Here is a 23,835-nt window from a genome sequence, read left to right on the forward strand (position 1 = left end):
CTGTTTTTTTCTACCACTTGCAATGGCACATTTTGTGTTCAGCCATCCAAGACTGGCAAAGAACCATAGACACATGGGATAAATGACTAAGCAGTGTGGTGGAGAGTAGGACTTTAAAAATGTTCAATGATGTTATTTTGGTCAGTCTGGGTGATTAGGATAGATGAGCTTGTTGGCACGTTCTAACATTCCAGTGTCGCTTGTTTTTTATGGTCACCACACTGGCTCCTTGTAGTAACTCACATTAAGCTCAAATCAGTGATTTTTGCCCACATTGTCAATGATTCAGCACCTACTGCATGTATATGGAGGCACTCAGGAGGTACTGAGCTCCTACAGATCTGTTAATGAATGACATCTGGTAATACCACCTCTACTTGGCATCAAATCTCAATCACAACTCTGTTCATATGTACCTTTTAGCTGGTGAAATGAGCTGCCCACCTGTGGTGAAGCGAGTTAGGGGTTGGTGGTGGTGCAGATTTGTTTTAAATAAAAACAGCGCAACTCAGGCTCTGTGGGTGCGGGCGCATATGGCTACAAAGCCATCCGGCCAAAAAAGTGTTTGATGAAGAAATTGGCTAATTGCATTTGTGCATAAGTGTGCAATTAGTTCAGCTGGTTATCTCATTGACATTCTGCAGGTTGTTAATTAAAGCATCAGTAACTTTAGAGTACAAAAGGTGCCATAGTAGGTTAGACAAAAGAGTTGAAAAGGAAGAACAAGTTGGATTAAAAATGAAAGATGAGAGTTTCAATTGAAGTGAGCAAAACCAATCAGACGAGCACGATGGCGAGGTGGACAGAAAGTTTGGTGGTTGGGAGTTGGCCCAGCAGTGAGTGAGAGAAACGGTGCTCATGCAGTAGGCACACTCAGGGAGCTCGTTTGACTAAAGGCTTCAGGAGATCGTCCTATGGATGCCAGTGTGACATTAGTGGGATGACGGAGCCAGGCTTGGGTGTCCCAGTAGTGATTAGCTGTGGTGGGTAGGAAAAAAGGCTAAACACAGTTGCTGGTGTCTCTGCTTCCACTGGGGAGACATGATGATGAGCGGGTGAGGGCGGATTGGCAAAGCAGAATCAAAGAGACATGAAGGCTTAGAGAAGAGTTTTTTTCTTGTTTTTAATGAATATGTATTGATGACTGATTTTAACTCCACTGAGAGCAAGCATAACTAAGAATAAGAATAACTACGCTTTTATTTATTAATTTATTTTGTTGGACAGTTTAAATAAAGCTGCACAATGCACTGATTTGTGCCAACCTCTGTTGTTTGTTTCCTTCCTCGGTTTCATGACTATTATCCCAGGCTTTACGCCACCTCCATTCCTCACTGTGTTTAAGAAGTGACTCTCTTTTTCTGTGAATATCTCTTCAATTGATGACGGTTTTGATGTGAGGTACTTGGTAGCTAAGAAAAGAGTAACTAGCCATGTGATTACGCTGACTTCTTTCATATATTGCTTTGGATAAAAGCATCTGCCAAGTGAATAAATGTAATTCCAGATTAACTGTCTGTCTCATAATGTCCCTATATGACTGTGTGTGGGTAGCACTCACTGCATTGCTGCTTTAGAGATCCAGCATCCTGTGTTTAAATCTGATACCTGGCTGTTGTTTTTGGGATGTGAAAGAAATATTTCATACAGAAACATGTATTAGGCTGACCGGGATTGACTGTTGGTTAGTGTAGCAATGTGTTTAAGGGTGTGAGCCAACTCTGCATTGGATCGGAACCGAATTCGGTGCCAGCCACTGCTTTGAAGCAAAAAGGAAAAAAGGAAAGGAAAAGCTTGACCCCCTGCTACCCTGAATTGAATTCAATTTGAAAATGGATGATTCAATGAATAAAATGTACAGCACACTCCTTCCACAGTATACCAGATCACATCATTACTTGCGGTGGTAATAACAGAAGTATGTTTATTCCCCATGTAAGTGAAACCTTACTAAATTATTAGTGAATTATATTGATCTGTTTTTATCTTTACCATTATATTTGCAAGCAAGGTCAAAACATTAAATTCGCAGGCAAGGCCAATTTCAATGAGACTCCTTAACAAAATCAATACTTTTAAGCTTATTGATAAGCTGTAAACTCAACACTTTAAGTGTGAAACCTCATTTATCAATTTGGAAATGACTTCAACACAGTCACAAAATAGGCTCCTGGATGAAGTGATTCCTCTTCAATCAAAATGTGTAGTTCCACAATATCAATGTCCAATCAAACATAAACACCATTAACCTTTGAGCCTCCTTGAGCTTTAATAAAAATAAAACTTTTTCATGAATTAGGAAGAAACCCACAGAAAACAGCCTAGACGTGCTAGTATTTAATATCATTAAAATTATCATTCCGTACTCACTTGTTTATTATTAGATAATTACTTAACAGTTCAAAACTGTTATACATCTATGATGACTCACATGACATAATCCAACCTTTTTAACAGAACGCCTGTACTTGGTGGGTCTAAAACAGGTCATCAGATCTGGATGCAGAATGACAAAACATATTTGCACTTCTTTTAAGTAAACTCTGCTCCATAGTGTGCTTTTATAGAACCCAGATGTGAAAAGCTGAATTCAAAGAAGATGTTGCAAATGCTAGCATACCTATTTTAGCTTTCTGTATGCATCTCCAAAATCAAATTATGTCACAAAGCACTGTTCTGGTAGATAGAGTAGATAGATGAGCTTTTATTCCATCGCTGCATTTACAACATACTGTATTTGTGCTGGACACATTAATAAAGGGTCTCTAATCCTGTCATAATCCACTGTAAAGTCATTCCTTGTTCCAGTCCTCTTCAAAGTCTTTCTTAACTTTACCAAAATACTGTAAGTGATGACTAGAAAGCTCCATGTGATAAATTTCTAAGCATCTTTTCAAGATCTGCCAGTTTTGTTGAACTCTTTAGAAAAGTCTCACACACACAAAGGCATTTGCAGCTGCCACTCCTCCTGCATGGTAGTCCACACTTGATTTACTCAAAGCTCGCTTCATGGTTTTGGTCTTGCTAAAAGTTCAAATGGATCTGCTCCAAGTAATTTTATTTGGCTAATTACAAATATGCCCATTTTTAGAAAATCTAGTTGCCTCCAGGTAACTTTGTACCAGTGATGATGGAAAACCAAACCATTATGCAATAAAACATTAATCGTACCACTTTGAACAAAAGCTAAATACATCCCAAACTAATAACTACAGATTTCAATAAAAATAACTGAAGAATACAATCACAATTTTACTGTTTGGCTGATTAGTATTAATCTCATTTACTATCATTTTCTAACATCAATTGTTTAATCTTGCAAACTTGTTTTTTGGACTATTTTGAACTTCTGAGTAATCTGCTAGACAGAAAGCAATAAACTTGCAAGTAAACAAGCCTACTTGGATTAATAGCATTAAATGATAGAAGTATTTGTGATGAATGTTGGTTTTAAAACCTGTAGATGCACTTCAGTTCATTTTCTTATTGTTAAATATCTTATTTTTATTGTTATTCTGTCCATGTCATTTGTGTTTTTCAAATGGTGTTCCCTATTTTTTCATATTATTTAAAGCTGTTTGTGCCACAGCAATTTATTCAAACAAACCTCACACTGCAGTTGGTAGTGATGAGCAAAATAATTCATGTAAAATTAAATTTTATTTACATTTATTTTAAAAATCGAGAAATAAATTTCATTTTGTTTCCAGCGAAGTTTGTGTCATTCATACAAAAAACAAATTAATTTAGTTACTTTCTGCCATCATTTAAATTCTATGTGCATTAAATAAAAAATCTTCAGAAGTGTGCATACTGTATCCTTAGCTGGGGTAATGCAGTTGCTGCCAAGGGTGCCATCTTCTGAAGTTTATAGAAATATGATAATAATGTTTGTGTTTCTGAAGGCACATGCGCCCCGGATAACGAGGTGGAGAAAAGCAACCCCAAACCACAGGCCGTCAAACTATAATGATAATGAGTGGGCGCTGTTAATGAAAGTAAACTGTGGGAAAACCAGGTGAGTGAATGAGTGGGGGCCATTTATGAAAGTTAAAGTGCACTTGCTCCGTACACCAAGAGGTCTGGGCTCCTTAAAGTCTGCAGTATATGTACAAGGGGGTGCTGTTTCTGCTACTGAAGGCACATAATCTGTACACCAAGGGGGAAACAACTCCTCCCAACAGGTTTTCAAAATTTAATAATACCGACTACCCACTATAGGCAAAGAGGAGCAACGTCCATCAACTCTGCCTACAGTTCCAAATGGGCTTCGACCAGCACTGCTGCCTTCAGACCAACTCTATCTTCTAAATTCTTTTTCTTTTTTGCTTTTTTGGACACTTTTCTCCCAGGATGTTCAATAAGTCTCATTAATATATCAATATATCAATAAGTCCTCATTATATACTAAGTAGGAACTTCATCAGTTTTGTTAATAATTATTCACAGCGATATAAAGCTGTGGATTGACCAACTAAGAAAGGATAGAAATGACAGTAGTGATATCACATAAAAGTTTACCTTGACTTTCAATTGATTACTGAACTGAAGTTTAGAAATCTCTCCAAGCCAACATACATAACTTGTCCCTAAGATGTCATTCTTAACAGGGTCCATTGTAATAATAGACATATCACAGGAGGACAGCTGGGAATAAGGTTGGTCTGTGGCCATACTGCTGTTTTGCAGCCTCGCCCAGTGTCAGCATGATGCCCGCATGTTTGTGTTTGAGCCTGAAGGCTTCATTAATTTTAGTTGCTCAAACAGTGAAGACATACTTTTAGGATCACTGTAATCAATAATAAATACTCAGGGCCTGTCTTGTTTTTGCCTTATTGATTGTTGATGGATAAAAAAGACATAATTTTTGGGCTACAAAAATGCGTAGCCTTTCACTGAATTACCTCGGCCATTGGTTTTTCATATACATCCATCCCAATTGAAGTGGATTTTGTGACAAGGGCATCTCTTTGTAAGGCGCGAAGTGCCTTGTCTGGAGTTGCAAAACCATAGTGAGCTTCTAACACTTCGGGCTTGGTCCTCTCTGTCTTCAGCATGTGAATGATATCCTCTCGAGCCTGTGTTAATGAGAGAAATGGCATATATTGAAAAATATTTTCTGGAATAAAGATAACCTTGATGTTGGAGTTTACCATATGTCACAAATAAATGCCATTTTGCTTTATTATTTAGTTAACAGTACTCTCAATGCTTGGGAGCAACCTACTGTAATTGAACATTTTCATTGCTACCAACATTTTAAATAGCACCTCACTTATGCCATTTATGACCAGGCAGTGGATTTAATAGATAAAGATCTATCTATCTATCTATCTATCTATCTATCTATCTATCTATCTATCTATCTATCTGTCTGTCTGTCTGTCTGTCTGTCTGTCTGTCTGTCTAATCCACTGCTTGATTAGAATTTGTAGTTTGCTCTCCCTACATATCTTCTGTGAAATTAGAAATGCATAAAAAAAGAAATGACTATTAATGTTCTCATTATAATCATTTGGTTTACAGCAGTGTACTTCAATCCAAAGAGCTGTCCATCCAAATAAAAACAGGCCATCATAAGGCTGAGAAAACTAAACAAACTATTTAGAGAGAGAGCAGAAACAAGAAAAGTGGTCAAATCAACTATTTGGTACATTCATAAAAAGAATGAATGCACTGGTGAACTCAGCAACACCAGAAGGCCTGGATGATCACAGAATTCTTTCATTGGTAAAGAAGAACTCCTTCTCAACATTTAGCCAAACCAAGGACATTCTCTAGGAGTTAGGCCTATCATTGCCAAAGTCTACAATCAAGAGAAGACTTCATGAAAGTAAAGAAAGAAGGTGCAAACCACTGGTAAACCTCATGGCAAATCAGACTTTGCCAAAAAACATTTTTAAAAGCCTGTCCAGACTTGGAACAGTTTCTTTTGGACAAAGGAAACTAAGATCAATATGTAGCAGAATGATGGAAAGAGAAGAGCATGGAGAATAGATGAAATGATTCATGAACCGATGAATACCCGTGAGAGAATCATTTTCATTCATCTTAAAGAAATAGTATAAAGGGTTAATGAATGTCTGAAACCTTTTCAAGCATATCAGGAAACCAGATAAAGGTCACGTGAACAACAAAGACAAAGATGTAGTACACAAAATGTACCAAGAGATGACTAAGTGATTATTAGATGTCCTGTAAGCAAGATTGGATGGTTGGCACATGCACAGGAATTTCAGGGATACTAGCTAAACCTGAAGATACAGGAAAAATTAGAATATAAAAAAGTCATTTGGGTTTAAGCCAGCCTGCCAGCCAGAGTAAATGTATGCATTGGTTGACATTTTATGTAAATTCAATAGTTTATAAAATGAACCTCTGCCCTCTATTTTTTTGATCATTCCGCCCATGCTGTAACAGACTGCTGTGATGAATGCTCCCTCTTCAGCACATTTCTGCAAAAGTAATAAAGGATAGAGATGGACAAGTTTTTCTCTTGCTTGATTACTTACTTAAAAAGGTTTATCAGACTTGTCCTGGTATATAAGTTTCTTTCTTTAATTACTGTTTGATTTCTACCACGTACCACATCATCATGAAACATGGTGGAGGCAGTTTTATGGCAGAATCATGCATGGCTGTGAATGACAGTCACTCACTAGTGTTTATTGATGACATGACTGCTGACAGATGTAGTAAGATGAATTCTGAAGTGTACAGGGCTATACTATCTGCTCAAATATATCATGCTGCAAAACTGATAGGATGACGCTTCACAGTAAAGATGGACATGAGCCAAAACATACTGCGAAAGCAGACAAAGTGCTTCTCAAGGCAAAGAAGTGGAAGATTCTTCAATGAACAAGTCAACCCAAATGGCCATGCATTTCACTAGCTGAAGACAAAACTAAAGACAGAAAGACCAACAAACAAGCAGCAACTGAAGCCAGCTGAACTAAAGACCTGGCAAAATATCACTAGGGTGGAAACCCAGCACTTGGAGATGGCCAAGGGTTCCAGACTTCAGGCAGTCATTGACTGTAAAGGATTTTTAATCAAATATTGAAAATAATCATTATATTTATGATTATGTTTGTCCAAATACTTTTGAGCCCTGGAAAGATCATGGATAAAAATGTCTCTCTTTTCTAAACAGCTCATGCAGTATTTTTGTTAAACCCCTTGAATTAAAGTTGAAAGTCTACACTTCAATCACATCTTGATTGCTTGGTTTCAAATCCATTATGGTAGTCATTGTGCCACTGTCCAAATATGTATCGACCTGATGGTATGTGATGCTAGCCCAGTGTTGCCTGGGAATATTTGTAGAATGGTTTTAGGAAAGAAAGCAAAGGTTTATGTGTTTTTTAAACAGTGACCCTGTTGTTATTGCTAGCTGTCTCATCCGTCATCCATAATATTTCTCTATCAATGTCATTGCTTGTGTTTGTTGAGAATATGTTCTTCTTGGCTCCGATTCCAGGACTGCGGTAACTCCATGCTGGGTTGTAACCATGAATGCTGGTGTCAAGGTGGACAGTTTGTAGTGCTTAAGTTATGAAGAAAATCTAACAAAGCAGGAGTTAAACATCAACACTTTGATTCTTCTTTTTGTTTTATTGCACTTCCACTCTCCATCAAGCCACACACAACACCCCCTGTGAAGACTCACAATAGTCCTTTCTATATTGCAGTGCGTAGAAGTAGAATGCGGTGTTGCTCAGGTAAATAATGTTAAGCTCTGGTCATTTGGTATTCAAGTCTGGCTAGACATTTTGTTTCAGTCTTTTCAGAGGTTCCACTTGCTCTGAGCCAGCAGGTGGCATTGGTGTCCAAATGTTGGGTTCCAAAGTAGTCTGTCTTGTCTGCAGATTCCTAAAGAGCAACTATACAAAATTGTATATGGGGTGGTGGGTTGTATACAGAACATATTGATAGACTTTCTATATTATATATTATATTATATTATATTATATTATATTATATTATATTATATTATATTATATTATATTATATTATATTATATTATTCTCAAATCCATCTAATATGTTTAAGGGTTGTGGTGGGGCTGGAGCCTGGCTCTGCTACACTGAGCACATGAAATAGCTCTGAACGAGATGTCAGTCCAGGGCTGGATTAACCATTAAGGAAAATAAGCACATGCTTATGGCATTAAGAGAAGAGGCGCACAAAACAAATTTTCTGTTGCCAGATTTACCAAGGACCATATGGTGCAACACTGCAAAATTAACTATATTTTCCATCTTACTGTTTTGTTTCATTTTGAAAAATACAATTTTATGTTACAGTTTATCATTGTTTGTATTTTGAGTATATATATATATATATATATATATATATATATATATATATATATATATATATATATATATATATATATATATATATATATATATGCTATATATATATATATATATATATATAGGAGTTCCAAAATCTTTTAAGTGCATATGACCTCTAAAGGTCTTAATCCAGCCCTTTGTCAGTCTTTTGGCCCACAAGTAAACTCAATTTTTCAACCAAATCTAAGCAAGAGTACCTAGTGGAAAGCACACACTGACATGGGGATACTATTCAAATATGCAAACACCACATTGACATTGGCCAGCCACAGAATTTAAATGAAAGATGCTGGATCGGTAGAGGAGGTCCTATCCATTGCCTGACCACACTTCTGTATCAACTCATGATCAAATATGTAGTCTTTTTTCATTTTTCAAAAAGACATAGTAATGTGCCTTAACGGCTGTTCATTTGAAGATGTTAATTTGAAATGTTTCACTGGATAATATGATAAATATAATAATGATAATTATCATCATTAGTTGTGTATATTTACAAAAGTGCACTGAACATATTGCAAATATACAGTACTTGATAAAAATACAGGCAAAAAGTGAAAAAATTACTTTCCTCAAAATTAGCAACAAAAGTTCTGTGATATTGTAGTTACACCACTAGATGGAGACTTTTGCTACTCTTAAAGCTCAAAACTGTTGACAATGCAATTTGAAAATAACACAGGCAACATTAACATGTAAACCAACTGTTTCACTGAAATTTAAGATTCTGCGTTATACTTAATTGAATATGAATACTGATTAAGAAATATTATTATAATTATTATATATTCAAGGAAATATTAAACATTATTATAATTAAAGGAATTTAATTTATGTTAACTCATATCATCACCTCAGCTTGTGAAACCAGGCAAATTCAATTTTGTGCACGTTGCCACATTTAAAAACATGACCATCTTGAAATTCTAAAAGTGATGCCCATAAGATCTCTTAAGTTGGTGCATGATTATTACAAGAATAGGAAAATTTATGTTGCATTTCATTTCCATCCCTTTTGCAGAAATGTTCAAATGAAGTTGTTGGCAGCACTAACTTTAACAGAAACAGAAACTGGGCTTGACGTGCTAGTATCATCCTACTAAAGTCTCAGCCCAGTGGACACAGCAATATGGTTTTTTTTTTAAATATGAGTAAATGTGAATAAGTACAGTGCTCAGTAATAGAACGTTCTGCATTAGGTAGGCTACTGTAGAATATGCATATTGGAAGTTTAACATTAGATAGATAGATAGATAGATAGATAGATAGATAGATAGATAGATAGATAAACAAACCTTCCCCTGAAATACACATAATTAATATAAAAAAGAATAAAACATATGATTTAATATATAAATTCTAATTAATTCACAAACTTGATTGTTAAAAAAAATGATTGACTTAATTAATGTCCAGAAGCCCCGATGCCGAGCTGGCAAGCATTATATAATCAGAATGCCCATAAAGCACAAGACCTTGTCGGACATTTGGGGGTAAGGATGTTTTGAGGTACACCAGGGAGGGGCTGTGTAACTGTAACCATTTGTCTTTTTCACCCTTACTCTGGAATGGGAAGACAACACTTGACTCTGCCTTTAGCTTCATCTTTTCCATTGCAACGACTTCAAATACTAACAAAACCACCAGTGCCTGTCCTTTGAAGAGCAGACAGAGCTATTGTTTATTGCTAATTTGATCATATTTCACTATAATATGCATTATAATACTGTGCATTGAATTTATTTGTATAGGCATCTTTAGTTTACGACATTGTTTTTGTGACATCAATGTACTGTTTCATTCAGGTGAGTGTCACCATTTTGTTGCCTGTTTGTGGCTGATTATTTGTAACTTACTGCTTTCATGTGTTTGCAGGATACATCATGTCATCATTTTAGTGTTATTTTATCCAAGATTTTGGATTGAACATAAAACAATTTGTGTCCATATTATTAGCAAATCTATTGAGTTTGGGGCTTAGATTTTTTTGTGATAAAGACAAGCTGTTTTGTGTAACATTTTAGACTTTGATATTTTTGATACTTGCATTCACCACTTCTGGATTCTAGTTAATCTCTTTCATCTCAATCAACCACCAAGAATTAATTCATAAACTTGATACTTGTATACTTACTTAAATTCTTTTTTGGCCAGTTTCTTGCTTGCAAAACATAAATGGGCTGACCATCTTGTACACAAACCCTCTATGTTTGTTGATTGTCTTTATATTTTAAAACCAGTATTGTATTGGAACCCATCTGCGGTTTGATTCATCACTTTAAGGTAGTTTTCCTTACTGGTTAGAGGTGCTGTCCTTAAAGAAAGATTGCAAAGTCATCTCCTAGAACTCTCAGAATTAGAGAGAAATGGGAATCCACTACCAGTAGCTTGGAGAGATTCCTTGAATCAAGTAACTAACGTCTTAGACAATCCCAAAGCTATGTACCTACCACACCCAGAGGGCATCTCTGACAACTCCTGCCCTCTATGAATTACATTCGTTATATTATGATATAGTATTGGATACAATTTATACAGTATATGAACTCTGAATGAAGGAGCTAGTATGTTATATTTTTAATTATTCAGCTTTGCTAAACTCTCCTTCCCCAACAATCAACAATACAGAGTAATGGAGATTGTGGAAAAGAGGTGAAGAAGAGCCAGGGTGCAGGCAGGGTGGAGTGGGTGGAGAAAAGTGTCAGGAGTAATTTGTGACAGATGGATATCAGCAAGAGTGAAAGGGAAGATCTACAGGACGGCGGTGAGACCATCTTTGTTATATGGCTTGGAGACGGTGGCACTGACCAGAAAGCAGGACACGGAGCTGGAGGTGGCAGAGTTAAAGATGCTAAGATTTGCCCTGGGTGTGACAAGGATGGACAGGATTAGAAATGAGTACATTAGAGAGTCAGCTCAGGTTGGATGGCTGGGAGACAAAGTCAGAGAGGCGAGATTGTGTTGGTTTGGACATGTGCAGTGGAGCGATGCTGGGTATATTGGGATAAGGATGTTAAAGATAGAGCTGCCAGGGAAGATGAAAAGAGGAAGGCCTAAGAGAATGTTTATGGATGTGGTGAGAGAGGACATGCAGGTGATGGGTGTAACAGAACAAGATGCAGAGGACAGGAAGATATGGAAAAAGATGATCCGCTGTGGCAACCCCTAACAGGAGTAGCTGAAAGAAGAATAAGATTAAGCTCTTCTTCCCATTAGGTGAACACCTAGAAGGCTATTATTACATAATTAAAGTTTATTACAAAAACATAACCCAAGCCTTGAGTCAACATGCAATACAAGTGTCACCTAAGGGATAAGTGCATTCCATGACACAGTGTAAGCTTTCAAATCAGTTGGAGGTCTTAGTTAAAGGCCCCTATGTCCTCAGAAATTACCCAGCAACGTTTGGATTTTCCTAACGGACCACTGGAAGGACTCTTATGGCCAGTAGCCTAAACGAAAAAATCCAACCATTTTCCAACCCGCTGAGTCCAAACATCTGCTGCCCAGTGAAAAAATACTAATCCAAATTGGTGAAAACATATGAAAATATAACAAGTTTTCAAATGCTCATTTTTCTGATTCCATACTTCCAGCAAATGACCCATTTTGGTGCCTACGTGAAGAATATGAGACCTCTCATTATGGTGTAATCTCCACAAAAACTCTCCCAACCTAAGCAGTTTAGTGTTGCATACACCAACAAATTGACATGGAGTATAAGTGTGAGAACAGAACAGCCCATCTGCCTGATTTTTGATTTTCTTAAGACTATATGGACCTTAAGGGACAATCAAAGATCATCACTAAAACCAAAATAACTAGACAGCTGCAGTAGTAAAAGAAAGGGTAGGGTTTTAACAAAGGATGTGAATAATAATAATAATAATAATAATAAAATGATTCTTTACATTTACTGTATGCAGTGTTTTTCTTACTACTCAAAGCCCTTTTACATAGTGAGTGGGAGCCACTTCAACCACCAGTAATGTGTAGCATCTACCTGGATGACGAACGGCAGTCATTTTTCACCAGAACGTTCACCACACATTAGCTATTTGGTAGTGAAGTGATGAGAGAAATTTCTAATTAATCCAGGGGATGATTAGGGGGCCAGAATGACTAGGCCATGGAGGGCAATTTAGCCAATACAACGGAATAAACCCTGCTCTTTATAAAGGATGCCCAGGGATGTTTTATGACCACAGACAGTCAGAAACTTGATTTTACATCTCATCTGAAGGACTGCATCACGTTTGCAGCACAGTGTCCCTATCACTGCACTGGGGTATTGGGAGCCACATTCAGACCACAGGGTAAGTGTCCCCTGCTGGCCTCACCAACACCTCTTCCAGCAGCAACCCAAGTTTTTCGTAGATGGTCTCTCATCCAAGTATTGGTCGGGCCTAAACATGCTTAGCTTCAGGTGGGTGACCTCTTTTGAAGTGAATGTGGTATGGCTACTGGCAATAGGAGAAAGAAAAAGGAATGATACTCAAAGGGGTTAAATAACATCGTTCTGCTCTCCCCAAACATCAATGTTTCTGTCTGTCCCACAGGTAACTTGGTCCAATTATCCACAGTTCATACAAATCACCCTTCTATACTGTCCTTTTGCCTTTTTCCCTCCTGATAGTTGATGCCTTCTCAATAGATACCCTCTCAATTCCAGGTTCACCAGTATAGAGCTAGAAGGGACTTTTAGGTCTGAGGCCAGAACCACCTATAGGTAACTCTTCAAAGGATTGTTGGTACTCCTGAGGACCTCCCCTTAGCAGCATCAAGTTTTCCTTTATGTTCCCCATACCTAAAGTTGGACTGACATAACTGTCATAACTGGGAGTGTCATATAGTTCAACCTCCCCGGTACTCTGGTGAGGTAAAACCACATTGTCCTCTAGTGGTCTGTAAATCTTGCTTGAAGCCATTGAGCCCTGTGCTATGAAGTGGTTTTGTTATTAATTTTTTGCATGATTTTTGTCATTTTTGGTATAGACTTTTTTGTACCCTGGGGAGATTTTAAACACAAAGAATCCAAATATGTCACGACTTTTTAAGTTCAGTTTATATTTAAAATTTTGAATGTTATGTTGTGGCATTTCTGACACTATTTTGTGTTGTTTAAGCATGCAGCCACTTCATGAGTTCCATCGTTAGAATATGACTCCTGGATGCCAGAGTCACAACTTTTCATGTTGTTTATACAACAGGAATAAAGGTCAGCATTGGCATCCATTTCCAATTCAAAACTGCAGAAACTACCTTTTACTAGCTATGCTCTGTGTAAAGGTTCTCCTCATTACTGATTTCTTTGTTCATGGTCCTGACCACAGTATCTTGATCATCCCAGTTGCAGCTTTTCTTAGTTTTTTGACTACATTTAATCTCCTGGTCGAACACCTTTCTAAAACTGCTAGTACTCCATGTCTAGCACAACAATCACACAGTATAGATCATCCAAAACTTCCAGATGGGATTTCTGATCTGCAGAGCCAGAGGCCCCCTATTTGGGACATGCCAGAGGGTACTTCAGAGTTTCAGACCCTACCAGAGACCTTTCAAGAGATCCATTCCACATCAGGCATCAACAGATATGGATTATTTTGAGTTGTGTTATATTTTTCCAGAAGCAGAATTCCACAATTTGGTGTCTCCAAATTTGCCTGCAGGAGGTACTACTGCAGTATCTCCAGCTTACTTTTCAGGAGGGAGTGTACCAATGTTTCTAGCCTGGTCATCTGAATGGGACATTCAGTGTCACCTATTTTAGCTCCACTATGGTCTCTGAGATCCAAATCACAGATGGTGATGCTCCAATGATCCAGTTTTTATACTGAGGAGTGAGTGTCTTTAGCCATGTCTCTAAGACAAAATGTTCCAGGGTTTCCGGAGGGGGTTGTTTCTGGGCTTCCTATTAATAAGCCACCCATCAATTCTGTTTTGGACGCATTCTTTTTTAATTTCAGGGGCACCTGGAAGTCTAAGAGAGGGGCTATGTTACAGTATATGTAGATTGGGGATCTGTCAATAGGGCTTTCTTTAATTTGTAATTCAGGCCAGGAAGGGGATTTTATAGGTTTATATTGTCATTATTGTCACTTGTATAGAGTACAGTGAAACTCTTACTTATGCTAATCAGCATGCAACACATCTTCACTAACTCACTAATCATGGCACCAGAGAGTGAGTTTCGAGAAGTTTCAAGGTATGTTACCTCAAAAAATGTCTTTCTCAGCTTGAAACTTCTCGAAACTCCTCGAAAAACAAATACCTTTCCTTGCAACTTTTGTCTTTCTTACATGGAAAATCTCAAAATGATATATTTCACAATACAGTATATGAGATATTTGATACTGAATGAGAGAGGTTAGGAGGATGCAGTGATACCGTGCATTGCCGCATCACCACATGACAAGCCAACTCAGGATCCTAGCTTGGGACCTGAGTGTAGTCATGCAACCGCACCACACAGGTTTAGATGGAATGGAACCAGTGTGGAGTTTTTTGCAGTGGCTGGAGTGCCAATTCTGCCACCAACCCCCAAGTTTTCCCTGCAGGTTGGTACCTTGCAGGACTGGATGCAGATTAACATCATACCCAGGACAGAGCAATGGCAGGTTAAGGGCCTTTCTCAAGGGCCCAACGAAGTAGAGTCTCTCACTTCTCTTTAATATGATCAGAAAATGGTAGGCAGAATAAACAAGTTGAAAACAAAGGACAGCTTTTATGCTCAGTCTTTACCTTTCACTCCTAATGCAGAAACAATTTCTCGTGTAAAGGCTTTAGGCAAATTACCAAAGTTGAAATTGAGCTCTTCTGCTTTGCAGTACAATGAGACTGAGATCAGATCCCGGCCCAGTAACTGCCTGACTGGAATTTGAACTTTCCCCATGATTGCATGGGCTTTTCTCCAGGTATTCTCTTTCTCCTTCCACATTCCTATTCTGTGTATATTTAGTTAATTGGACTATAAATTGTCCAGGTACAAGTAAAAGTGTCTTATGATAGACTGGAGCCGGATGTTACCAGACTAATGTTCAGCTTTTGGTGACTCTGCATTGAAAACATTCAGGTTCCAATGGATTAATGGAATTGAAAGTGGGTGTTACTTTATACTAATTAAATATGTTTTTCATTTCTCAAATAGCTTTAAAACTGCAGAAGCAGATCTGGAATAGTTTATTAGTGGCAACCATTCCAAGTTCACTTTAACCCACCCACTTGACAATTCTGGCTCAGAATACTGTGTAAGCATACAGACGTAAGGCGTTTAAAACAAAACATTGATATATATATATATATATGATTTATTTTGCAGCATGCACATATAAATACCCCTATATATGGACACTGACTCTTTTTAGTTTTTCTACCGGTTTTCAGTGATGTACAGTAAAGCTAAGAACAAAAGTCAGCAGTAGGTGCTGCTTCAAATGGGTCCATCTCTGCCACAACATTTCTTGCCACAGTCAAAATCACTGAGATCACATTTTTTCCCTATTTCTGGTGTTTGATGTGAACATTAACTGAAGAGTCTGATCTGTATCTGCATGATTTTATGCATTGCACTGATACCACATGATCATATGATTAGATAATTGCACGGATACACTGATTTACAGGTGTTCGTAATAATGTGCTCAGAGAGACCATCAAGCTGCTTAGACTAACAATATAAAAAGAAAAATGAGCTTCACATTTTGCTACGGATGCCTGGTGATAAGCAGGGGCACAATGGGCCAGAATTAGCAGGCTGATAAAATTTGTGCAGAATCTGTTTCCTGATTCCACCCATGCCTACTGATCAGGAAATGTATGAATCTGTACAGCTATTACTGGTGATTAAGTGCTGCTGCAAACACAAATATTGGACAGGAAAGGAGTATTTGGATGGAAGATACAAGAAGGATTTTTTCCCTTTAAACTGTAGCTTAGTTCTTAAATCTATGCAATTTGCTCTACGCTAATTTTTCCATTCGTGAAAGAAGATGCTTAACTTGCAATGAATTATAATGAAAGCAGAAATAAAATATTTAACAAAAAAATCACTCAAAAGGTCTGAAATTGTAAATGGCTTTAAGGAAAGGCAATATGGACATTCATATTGTCTCTGCATTGTCTCTGCAGAGGTGGCACATTCCCCACATGTTAGGGTGAGTTTAGTTCTCACATCCCAAAGATGTGTATGATAAACTGGCTTCTTGTGAGCAAGTATGGGTATGAGTGGATGGACTAGCACCCCATCTCAGAATTAATTCCTGCCATGATCCTAGTATTGCTTGGACAACCTTCCACTTCCATAAGCATAAGCAATAATGAGATGATTGAGGGGATATTTCCTGTAAAATTCAGTTCAAGTGTCATTTGAGGCTAATTAGTTATCATCAAATGACACATCTGGGTTGTTATGTGTCCCTAAGCATGCCCAATGTCTTTTTTTTTCATTGTAGATTCTAGACTTGCTATAGTTTATGTTAATATTGGTATTTGTTTAAATTATTTTATAATTATCTATTCTCAGTCAATTTTATTTTTATATTATTTTGTTTCTGTGTAAGTAATCTTTATCTCTGATCTTACTTTTGTTTTGTGGGTGGACCACAAGACGTTGGGCCGAAAATACCTCATTGCTAAGGAACTGCCCCAGCCTATAAAGGCTATATAATACCTTGCAGTTCATTTGAATGTGCATTTTTGGAGGAGACTTTTATATTGTGAGCATTGCCCTTACTTTGATTTACTTGGTTTCCTAGAAATTTTGCTAGTGTTTGGATTTCAATTACTGATTTTTTGTATTGAGACATGGTAACTGAATTGCATTTTGGGCAAATTGTTTTGCTTTGTTATATTATTTGATTATTTTGTTTTATTTTTTCCATTATTGTTAATAAATCCTTTTTAATAAAGATTCTTTTCATTGCCCTTTCTTACACAAGCCAGGGGTTAGTGGTAAACCCCTCTCTTGCAGGCACTTTAAAATGTTTTAGGACTTGCCCTTTTTAGCATCTTTGAAGCCAAAGCCCCATTTGGTTTACAGTGATGCCTCGCTAAATCGTGCTTCGACTTTCGCGGCTTCACTCCATTGCGGATTTTATATGTAAGCATATCTAAATATATATCACAAATTTTTTGCTCCTCAGTTGGTTTTCCCAGTTGATTTCATACAAGGGACGCTATTGGCGGATGGCTGAGAAGCTACCCAATCAGAGCACGTATTACGTATTAAATAAAACTCCTCAATGATATACGATATGCTTCCTGCACAGTGCTTTGCATACTTAAAAGCCCAAACAGCACGTATTGATTTTTGATTGTTTGCTTTTCTCTCTCTCTCTCTCTGACATTCTCTGCTCCTGACGTGCACTCCTTTGAAGAGAAAGATATGTTTGCACTCTATTAATTGTGAAACGGAACTGTCATCTCTGTTTTGTCATGGAGCACAGTTTAAACTTTTGAAAAAGAGACAAATGCTTGTTTGCAGTCCCTGTCTCTACAACCTCCTTCGTTTCTGTGCAAATCTGTCACCCAAGCGTAACAATATAAAAATAACAATATAAACGTATGGTTTTTACTTCGCGGATTTTCACCTTGCACGGGGGGTTCTGGAACGCAACCCCCGCGATCAAGGAAGGGATCACTGTAGTTTAAACTGAAGCCACCCATTGGATTAGGGACTTAGGGTGCTTGAGAGTGAACCTTATTTGTCAGGCGAGTCTGGTCTATTGTTTGGCTCTGTTTTGGAGTCCTCATAACTTTTTGCCATTCTCATGTGCTGTGACTCATAACAGACTCCTTAGTCCTGTAATCATAGATGGCTAACTGATGTGGTAAGGGTGACTATCCAAGACAGAATTATGTGCCAAATTGGAGCAGGGTGTCTTTGACTACATTATCTATATATTGAGTAATGAAATCTGTGTTAAATAATATGTATACATAACTCACAATAAACCACATCATGAAACATTCCTCTATCACTCATACTGCTGCCATTTGGCTGTATTGCATTTCATATATTTGCCTGAAGTTAAACAAAAGTGACATTATATTTTCTTCTGTAAGTTGAGCACTTAACAAGTTTCTACACCCACCCTCACCAGAAGGGTAAGGCTCTTCCTGTGGAGTGTCTGGACAGCATGCATTCAAAAGACACATGTCTTTGTAAAATTACTTTGCAGGTTCAAGTCCTGGTCAGTGGTTGCTCAGTGCACTCTGCAGACTCCCACAGGAACAGTTTAGTAATCAGTATGTTCTCCGTAATTAACCTTAATGTTTTCTCTTAGCAAGAAAGGCCTTTCTAGAAAGTGCCCAAATAGTTCATTATTAATTTGATGGTCATCTTAGGTTATTTCCTTATCACTTCCCTAGCTTTTCTTTAAGAACAAAATCTCCATTGGTGGTATAAACAAAGAAAAAACAGAAAAGCTATGGAGGATGATCCAGTCTGGATTGGAGCTACATGCAGTTGTACAGCATGGAGGATTGGAGCCATACTGTCAGAGTGTATACTTGCAGTGAACTCTTGTGACTGGATTGTTACTGGATTGCAACCACCAGTGGGCAGTATATCTCATAATTACTTATGGGGCCCTGGAAAGGCTAGTAAGAGGAGCACCTATAAGAGTAGGGAAAGAATGCATCCAGGCTGGAAAAATAGTATATTCCCATAGGATGCTAGAGAGCACTTGACCCAGTATTTAACAGGATAGGCTCACCCTCTGTCAACTAGATGTATGCCACCTGGGAATGGTAGACTGATCCCTTTGGTAAAGCACTCCCAGGCTGTAGGTACAGAGCAGGGGAGTCACACTTAATTTTACAAAGGGCCAAAAATAACATTTTATATGTCTTACATGGGCCTAAATATGTTAACAGACTACTACTACTATATATATATATAGATTGATTGGCATTTGCCAGAGAATACCAGAATTAGCAGGTCATTGGCGCCCTGTGCTTTTCACAAATGAGAGCAGGTTCGTGGTGGGTCAGTGATGGTTTGTGAAGGCATTTCCATGGAGGAACGCACAGACCTCTACAGGCTAGACAACAGCACCTTGACTGCTATTATTTATCGGGATGAAATCCTTGGATCCATTGTCAGACCCTATGCTGGTGCAGTGGGTCCTGAGTTCCTCTTGGTGCACGACAATGTCCGGTCTTATGTGGCGAGAGTATGCAGGCAGTTCCTGGAGGATGAAGGAATTGATACCATTGACTGGCCCCCATGCTCACCTGACCTAAATCCAATAGAACACCTCTGGGACATTATGTTTTAGTCCATCCAACGCTGCCAGGTTGCATCTCAGACTGATAGACAAGGGGGGCGAACACATCCTCAAGACGAAACTGCCGACTCTACATGTCAGGTTTCTATTTATCAATAGTTTCTAGGAGCCCAGGCTTTTTAGAGCACAGGCTTACTCAACTAGCATATACATATATATATATATATTTTTTTTTTTTAAACAAACATCCTGATACCTAATGGCAGTCAAGGTGGCATTGTCTAGCCTGTAGAGGTCTGTGCATCTCTCCATGGCTATGCCTCCCCAGACCATCACTGACCCACCACCAAACCATTCATGCTGTATGATGTTACAGGCAGCATAACATTCTCCACGGCTTCTCCATACCCTTTCACGTCTGTCACATGTGCTCAGGGTGAACCTGCTCTCATCCGTGAAAAGCACAGGATGCCAGTGGTGGACCTGCCAATTCTGGTATTCTATGGCAAATGTCAATCAAGCTCCACAGTGCCAGGCAGTGAGCACAGGGCCCACTAGAGGATGTTGGGCCCTCAGACCTCCCTCATGGAGAGTGTTTCTGATTGTTTGGTCAGAGACATTCACACCAGTGGCCTGCTGGAGATCATTTTATAGGGCTCTGGCAGGCTCATCCTGTTCCTCCTTGGAGCAGATACTGGTCCTGAGGACGGGTTAAGGACCTTGTACGGCCCTGGCCATCTCTACTAAAGTAACTGCCTGTCTCCTGGAATCTCCTCCATGCCCTTGAGACTGTGCTGGGAGACACATCAAACCTTCTGGCAATGGCACATATTGATATGCCACCCTGTAGAAGTTGGACTACCTGTGCATCCACCAGTAGTGACACTGACCATATCCAAATGCAAAACTAGTGAAAAAACAGTCAGAAAAGATGAGGAGGGAAAAATGTCAGTGGCCTCCACTTGTTAAACCATTCCTGTTTTGGGGGTCGTCTCATTGTTGCCCCTCTAGTTCACCTGTTGTTAATTTCATTAACACCAAAGCAGCTGAAACTGATTAACAGCCCCCTCTGCTACTTAACTGACCAGATCAATATCCCAGAAGTATCATTTACTTGATGCTATACTCTGATTAAAAAGTGTTCCTTTCATTTTTTTGAGCAGTATATATATGCAGAACAACCCATATATACGACAAGTTTAACTTCGAAGAAACCACAATTTGGTCAGGTTTATATTTATGATAACAGAGAAGCGATGCAACATAGAATCGAAAGAGTAGGTAACAATTCCCATGAAAATAACAATCTCTTTAAATTGTATATGCAGTGTCAGGGATGCCAGGGGCCATGAGGGACCGGATGTGGGTCTGTGCCCACCCTGGATCATGTGGGGGTCGCCTTCCTGGTTGCTTTGGGGGCCGCCAGGAGGCTCCCCAATGCCTTGGGGACCTGTTACCTCAGCACTTCCGCCACACCAGGAAGTGCTGGGGGGAAGAATTAGGACGGCGCCCGGAGAGCTGCCAGAAGGACAGCCGGCACTTCCGCCACGGTGGGGCGTGGCTAGAGGAGGAATGTCAGGAACACCTGGGGCTCATCCGGGGACTCTATAAAAGGGGCCGTCTCCCATCATTCGAGGCTAGAGTCGGGTGGAAGAAGGACAAGGCAGAGAGGAGTGTGGAGGTGGCCCGAAGAAAGGCATTGTGGCCAGGACTGTGACTTTGGGGTTTGTTTTGTGCACTAATTTGGGTCTTAGTGACCATTATTTGGGTCTGTGTGACCGTAGCAATTACTTGTAAATATTGTAAATAAACGTGTTTGTGGGTGACATGAACGTGTCTGCCTGTCTGTGTCCGGGCCAACTTCCACAGCAGATAACCAAACCCGGGGGTGGGTGAGCGAAGCGAGCAGGGGGCGGAGTCCCCTAGTTCGTAATAATTGCTTTATTAATGTTAAGGTTACTAGCCTAGAGTTACTTGGGTCAGTCCAACTGGCTTTTTTAGTAACAGAGTAATTTTGATAGCTTTTAACCCATATCAATTTCCCCCATGTGTAGCAACTTTAAAAAAAGTATCATTGGTTAATGTATGCACTGACTAACCTCCTTAAGCCCTAGAGGAAAAGTGTTATCTGGTCCCAGTGATTTGCTAGATTTCAGCCTATTTAATCTATGCTTAACTTTTCTCTTCTTCAATTTTTAAGCTATTAATTACTTCCTTGGTAGTCCCTGTTAATCTTTGGAGGTTATTGACTTCTTCACATTTCTTCCACCATGGTGTGTTAAACAGTGCTACTGCAGCTCTTTTTAGTCTCTAACCATCAGTGCCATGCTTAAAAAAACAAGGGCTCCGATTTAACAAGACAACCAGGAGAACAGGCAAGGTTAAAAACAAGCAAAGATCAAAACCTGGAAAGTATCAGAAATACTTTCAATCAAAGCCAAAATGTGAGACAAAATTCATAGACAGAAAAAGTGCAGAAGAAATTCTAGGCCAGAGAGTCAAAAAGAGTATTTAATCAAAGCAACGAAAAGAGATATTTTGGGGAATGCATGTACATGGATATGGAAACAATTTTTAGGTGCCCTTTTATTCTGTTGCATTGTGATGGACAGTTCACAACCTGAGAGGACACGCCCATAGCAACATGGCACTGCCCTAACAATAGGAGCTCAAAAGAGTGCTGCTTATAAACAAAAAAAAGGGAGGTGGAAATGATACAAATAATTACATAAGAACAAAACTAAGTGAGCAGGCGATTCTTGGAGTAGAAAACCTCCAATTGCATAGGAGAATCAAAACTAGAATTCCCATAGAAGAATAAGAAGTCAAGTGCCTTTATTGTCATACCATCCATTCACAGTATTAACAAATACTGAGGATCCTGATAATCAGACTGTATTCTATCTTCTGTCCATCTTCACCCACTTGTAACCGATACATTGGCACAGGGATGTATTGTATTACTGCATAATTTGCATTATTAATATTGTTTGTGTAAGTGTATTTATTGCATTGTTGTAATAGTTTGAAGTTTTTGTTTTTCACGGTTTACCAGCTGCCCTCACACTACAATGAGAATCCAGCCCTGAGAACTCTCTCCCACTCACATGCATACTTTGCTCCTGTGCAGAAATATGGGAAAAGTGCGTAAAAACAAAACCATGTGAGACCAAATAAAAACAGACTTTTAAAGAAACAAGAACTCCCAAGAAGACACACCAAGCAGACATAGCACACCCACTTTCTAATATTAGCATGCCATCTAAACTCTATGTGAACACCGCTTAATACTGCTGTTGAGTACAGCAGAATACAAATACATTAAGTAAAGGAAATGGAAGAGTTAAAATGCATTGAAATTGACAAAGAGAAAAAAATATACAGTAGTGAAATATACAGTGTGTGGTTACATTCATATGCACGTAAACAGTTTGTTATAACAAAAATGAACGCTTTTCATTGCAGTCACTGACCAAGCTGTTGTTTCCTGTGCTGAAACAGTTACAAGTCAAGCAGTGGCACTGGCTGTTTAACTAATGAGGTGTTATCACTCTTGCACAGAAATCTGTTAAAGGCAGCAATTTAAATGAATTCTGTACCATAATACAAGCAGCATGGCTTATTTAGCATCAGCATAACTGCAAAGCTTCAACTTCAAGCCATTTTCTAAACTTTCTGTAGTGTATTTAAAGCAGTTGGTTATTCAACAGGTCATAGCGTAGGCTTGCTTCCTACTTCCATTATTTATGGAATCTGCAGCTTGTGAAGGACAGCTGCAGGACTGAGAGATGAAGAAAATATTAATTAGAAGCTTCCGGTAATTTTAAAGCCACACTGGCCTGTAGTGCAGTAGTAAAGTAAAGAAATATGGAATATTACAGCTTGTTATGTAGTCATAGCAACAGGAAGGAAGGAAGGCAGTTTTATGGACATGCCGAAAAGGGCAGAACATGCTGTGTGGCCCTTGACCAGCATGTTCTTCAAATCAGTGGTCATGACTGCTATACTTTTGGTGTCTAAGCATTACACTGGACAATGAAGAGTTTTCTTCTTGAACACTTTTGGGTGTATGGATTTTGGCTTGTTGATCACAGAAGTCACTTTTAAATATTTCCTTTGACGTAATGTTTTATTGCAATCGCCTGCTTTTGCGATTTCCTCTCATTTAATAATTATACATGTACAGAACATCTGTGGTGATCTAAAAGTAGTGGTATTAAGTGGTGTTGTGTCGTATCATCTGC

At 38.6% G+C, this 23,835-nt stretch overlaps 1 protein-coding gene across 12 annotated transcripts in view; it reads right to left on the reverse strand.

Moving 5' to 3' along the window:
- Positions 1-23,835, reverse strand: part of LOC120525615 (filamin-A-interacting protein 1) — a 283,170-nt gene that overhangs the window by 141,284 nt on the left and 118,051 nt on the right. For all 12 annotated transcript variants that reach the window (XM_039748049.1, XM_039748051.1, XM_039748040.1 and 9 more), the window contains one exon: positions 4,905-5,078. In XM_039748049.1, coding sequence (XP_039603983.1) covers positions 4,905-5,078 — 174 coding nt within the window. The remainder of the gene's footprint in view (positions 1-4,904; positions 5,079-23,835) is intronic.

Source organism: Polypterus senegalus, chromosome 3 (genome assembly GCF_016835505.1).
Source record: "Polypterus senegalus isolate Bchr_013 chromosome 3, ASM1683550v1, whole genome shotgun sequence".
Taxonomy (NCBI): Eukaryota; Metazoa; Chordata; class Cladistia; order Polypteriformes; family Polypteridae; genus Polypterus; species Polypterus senegalus.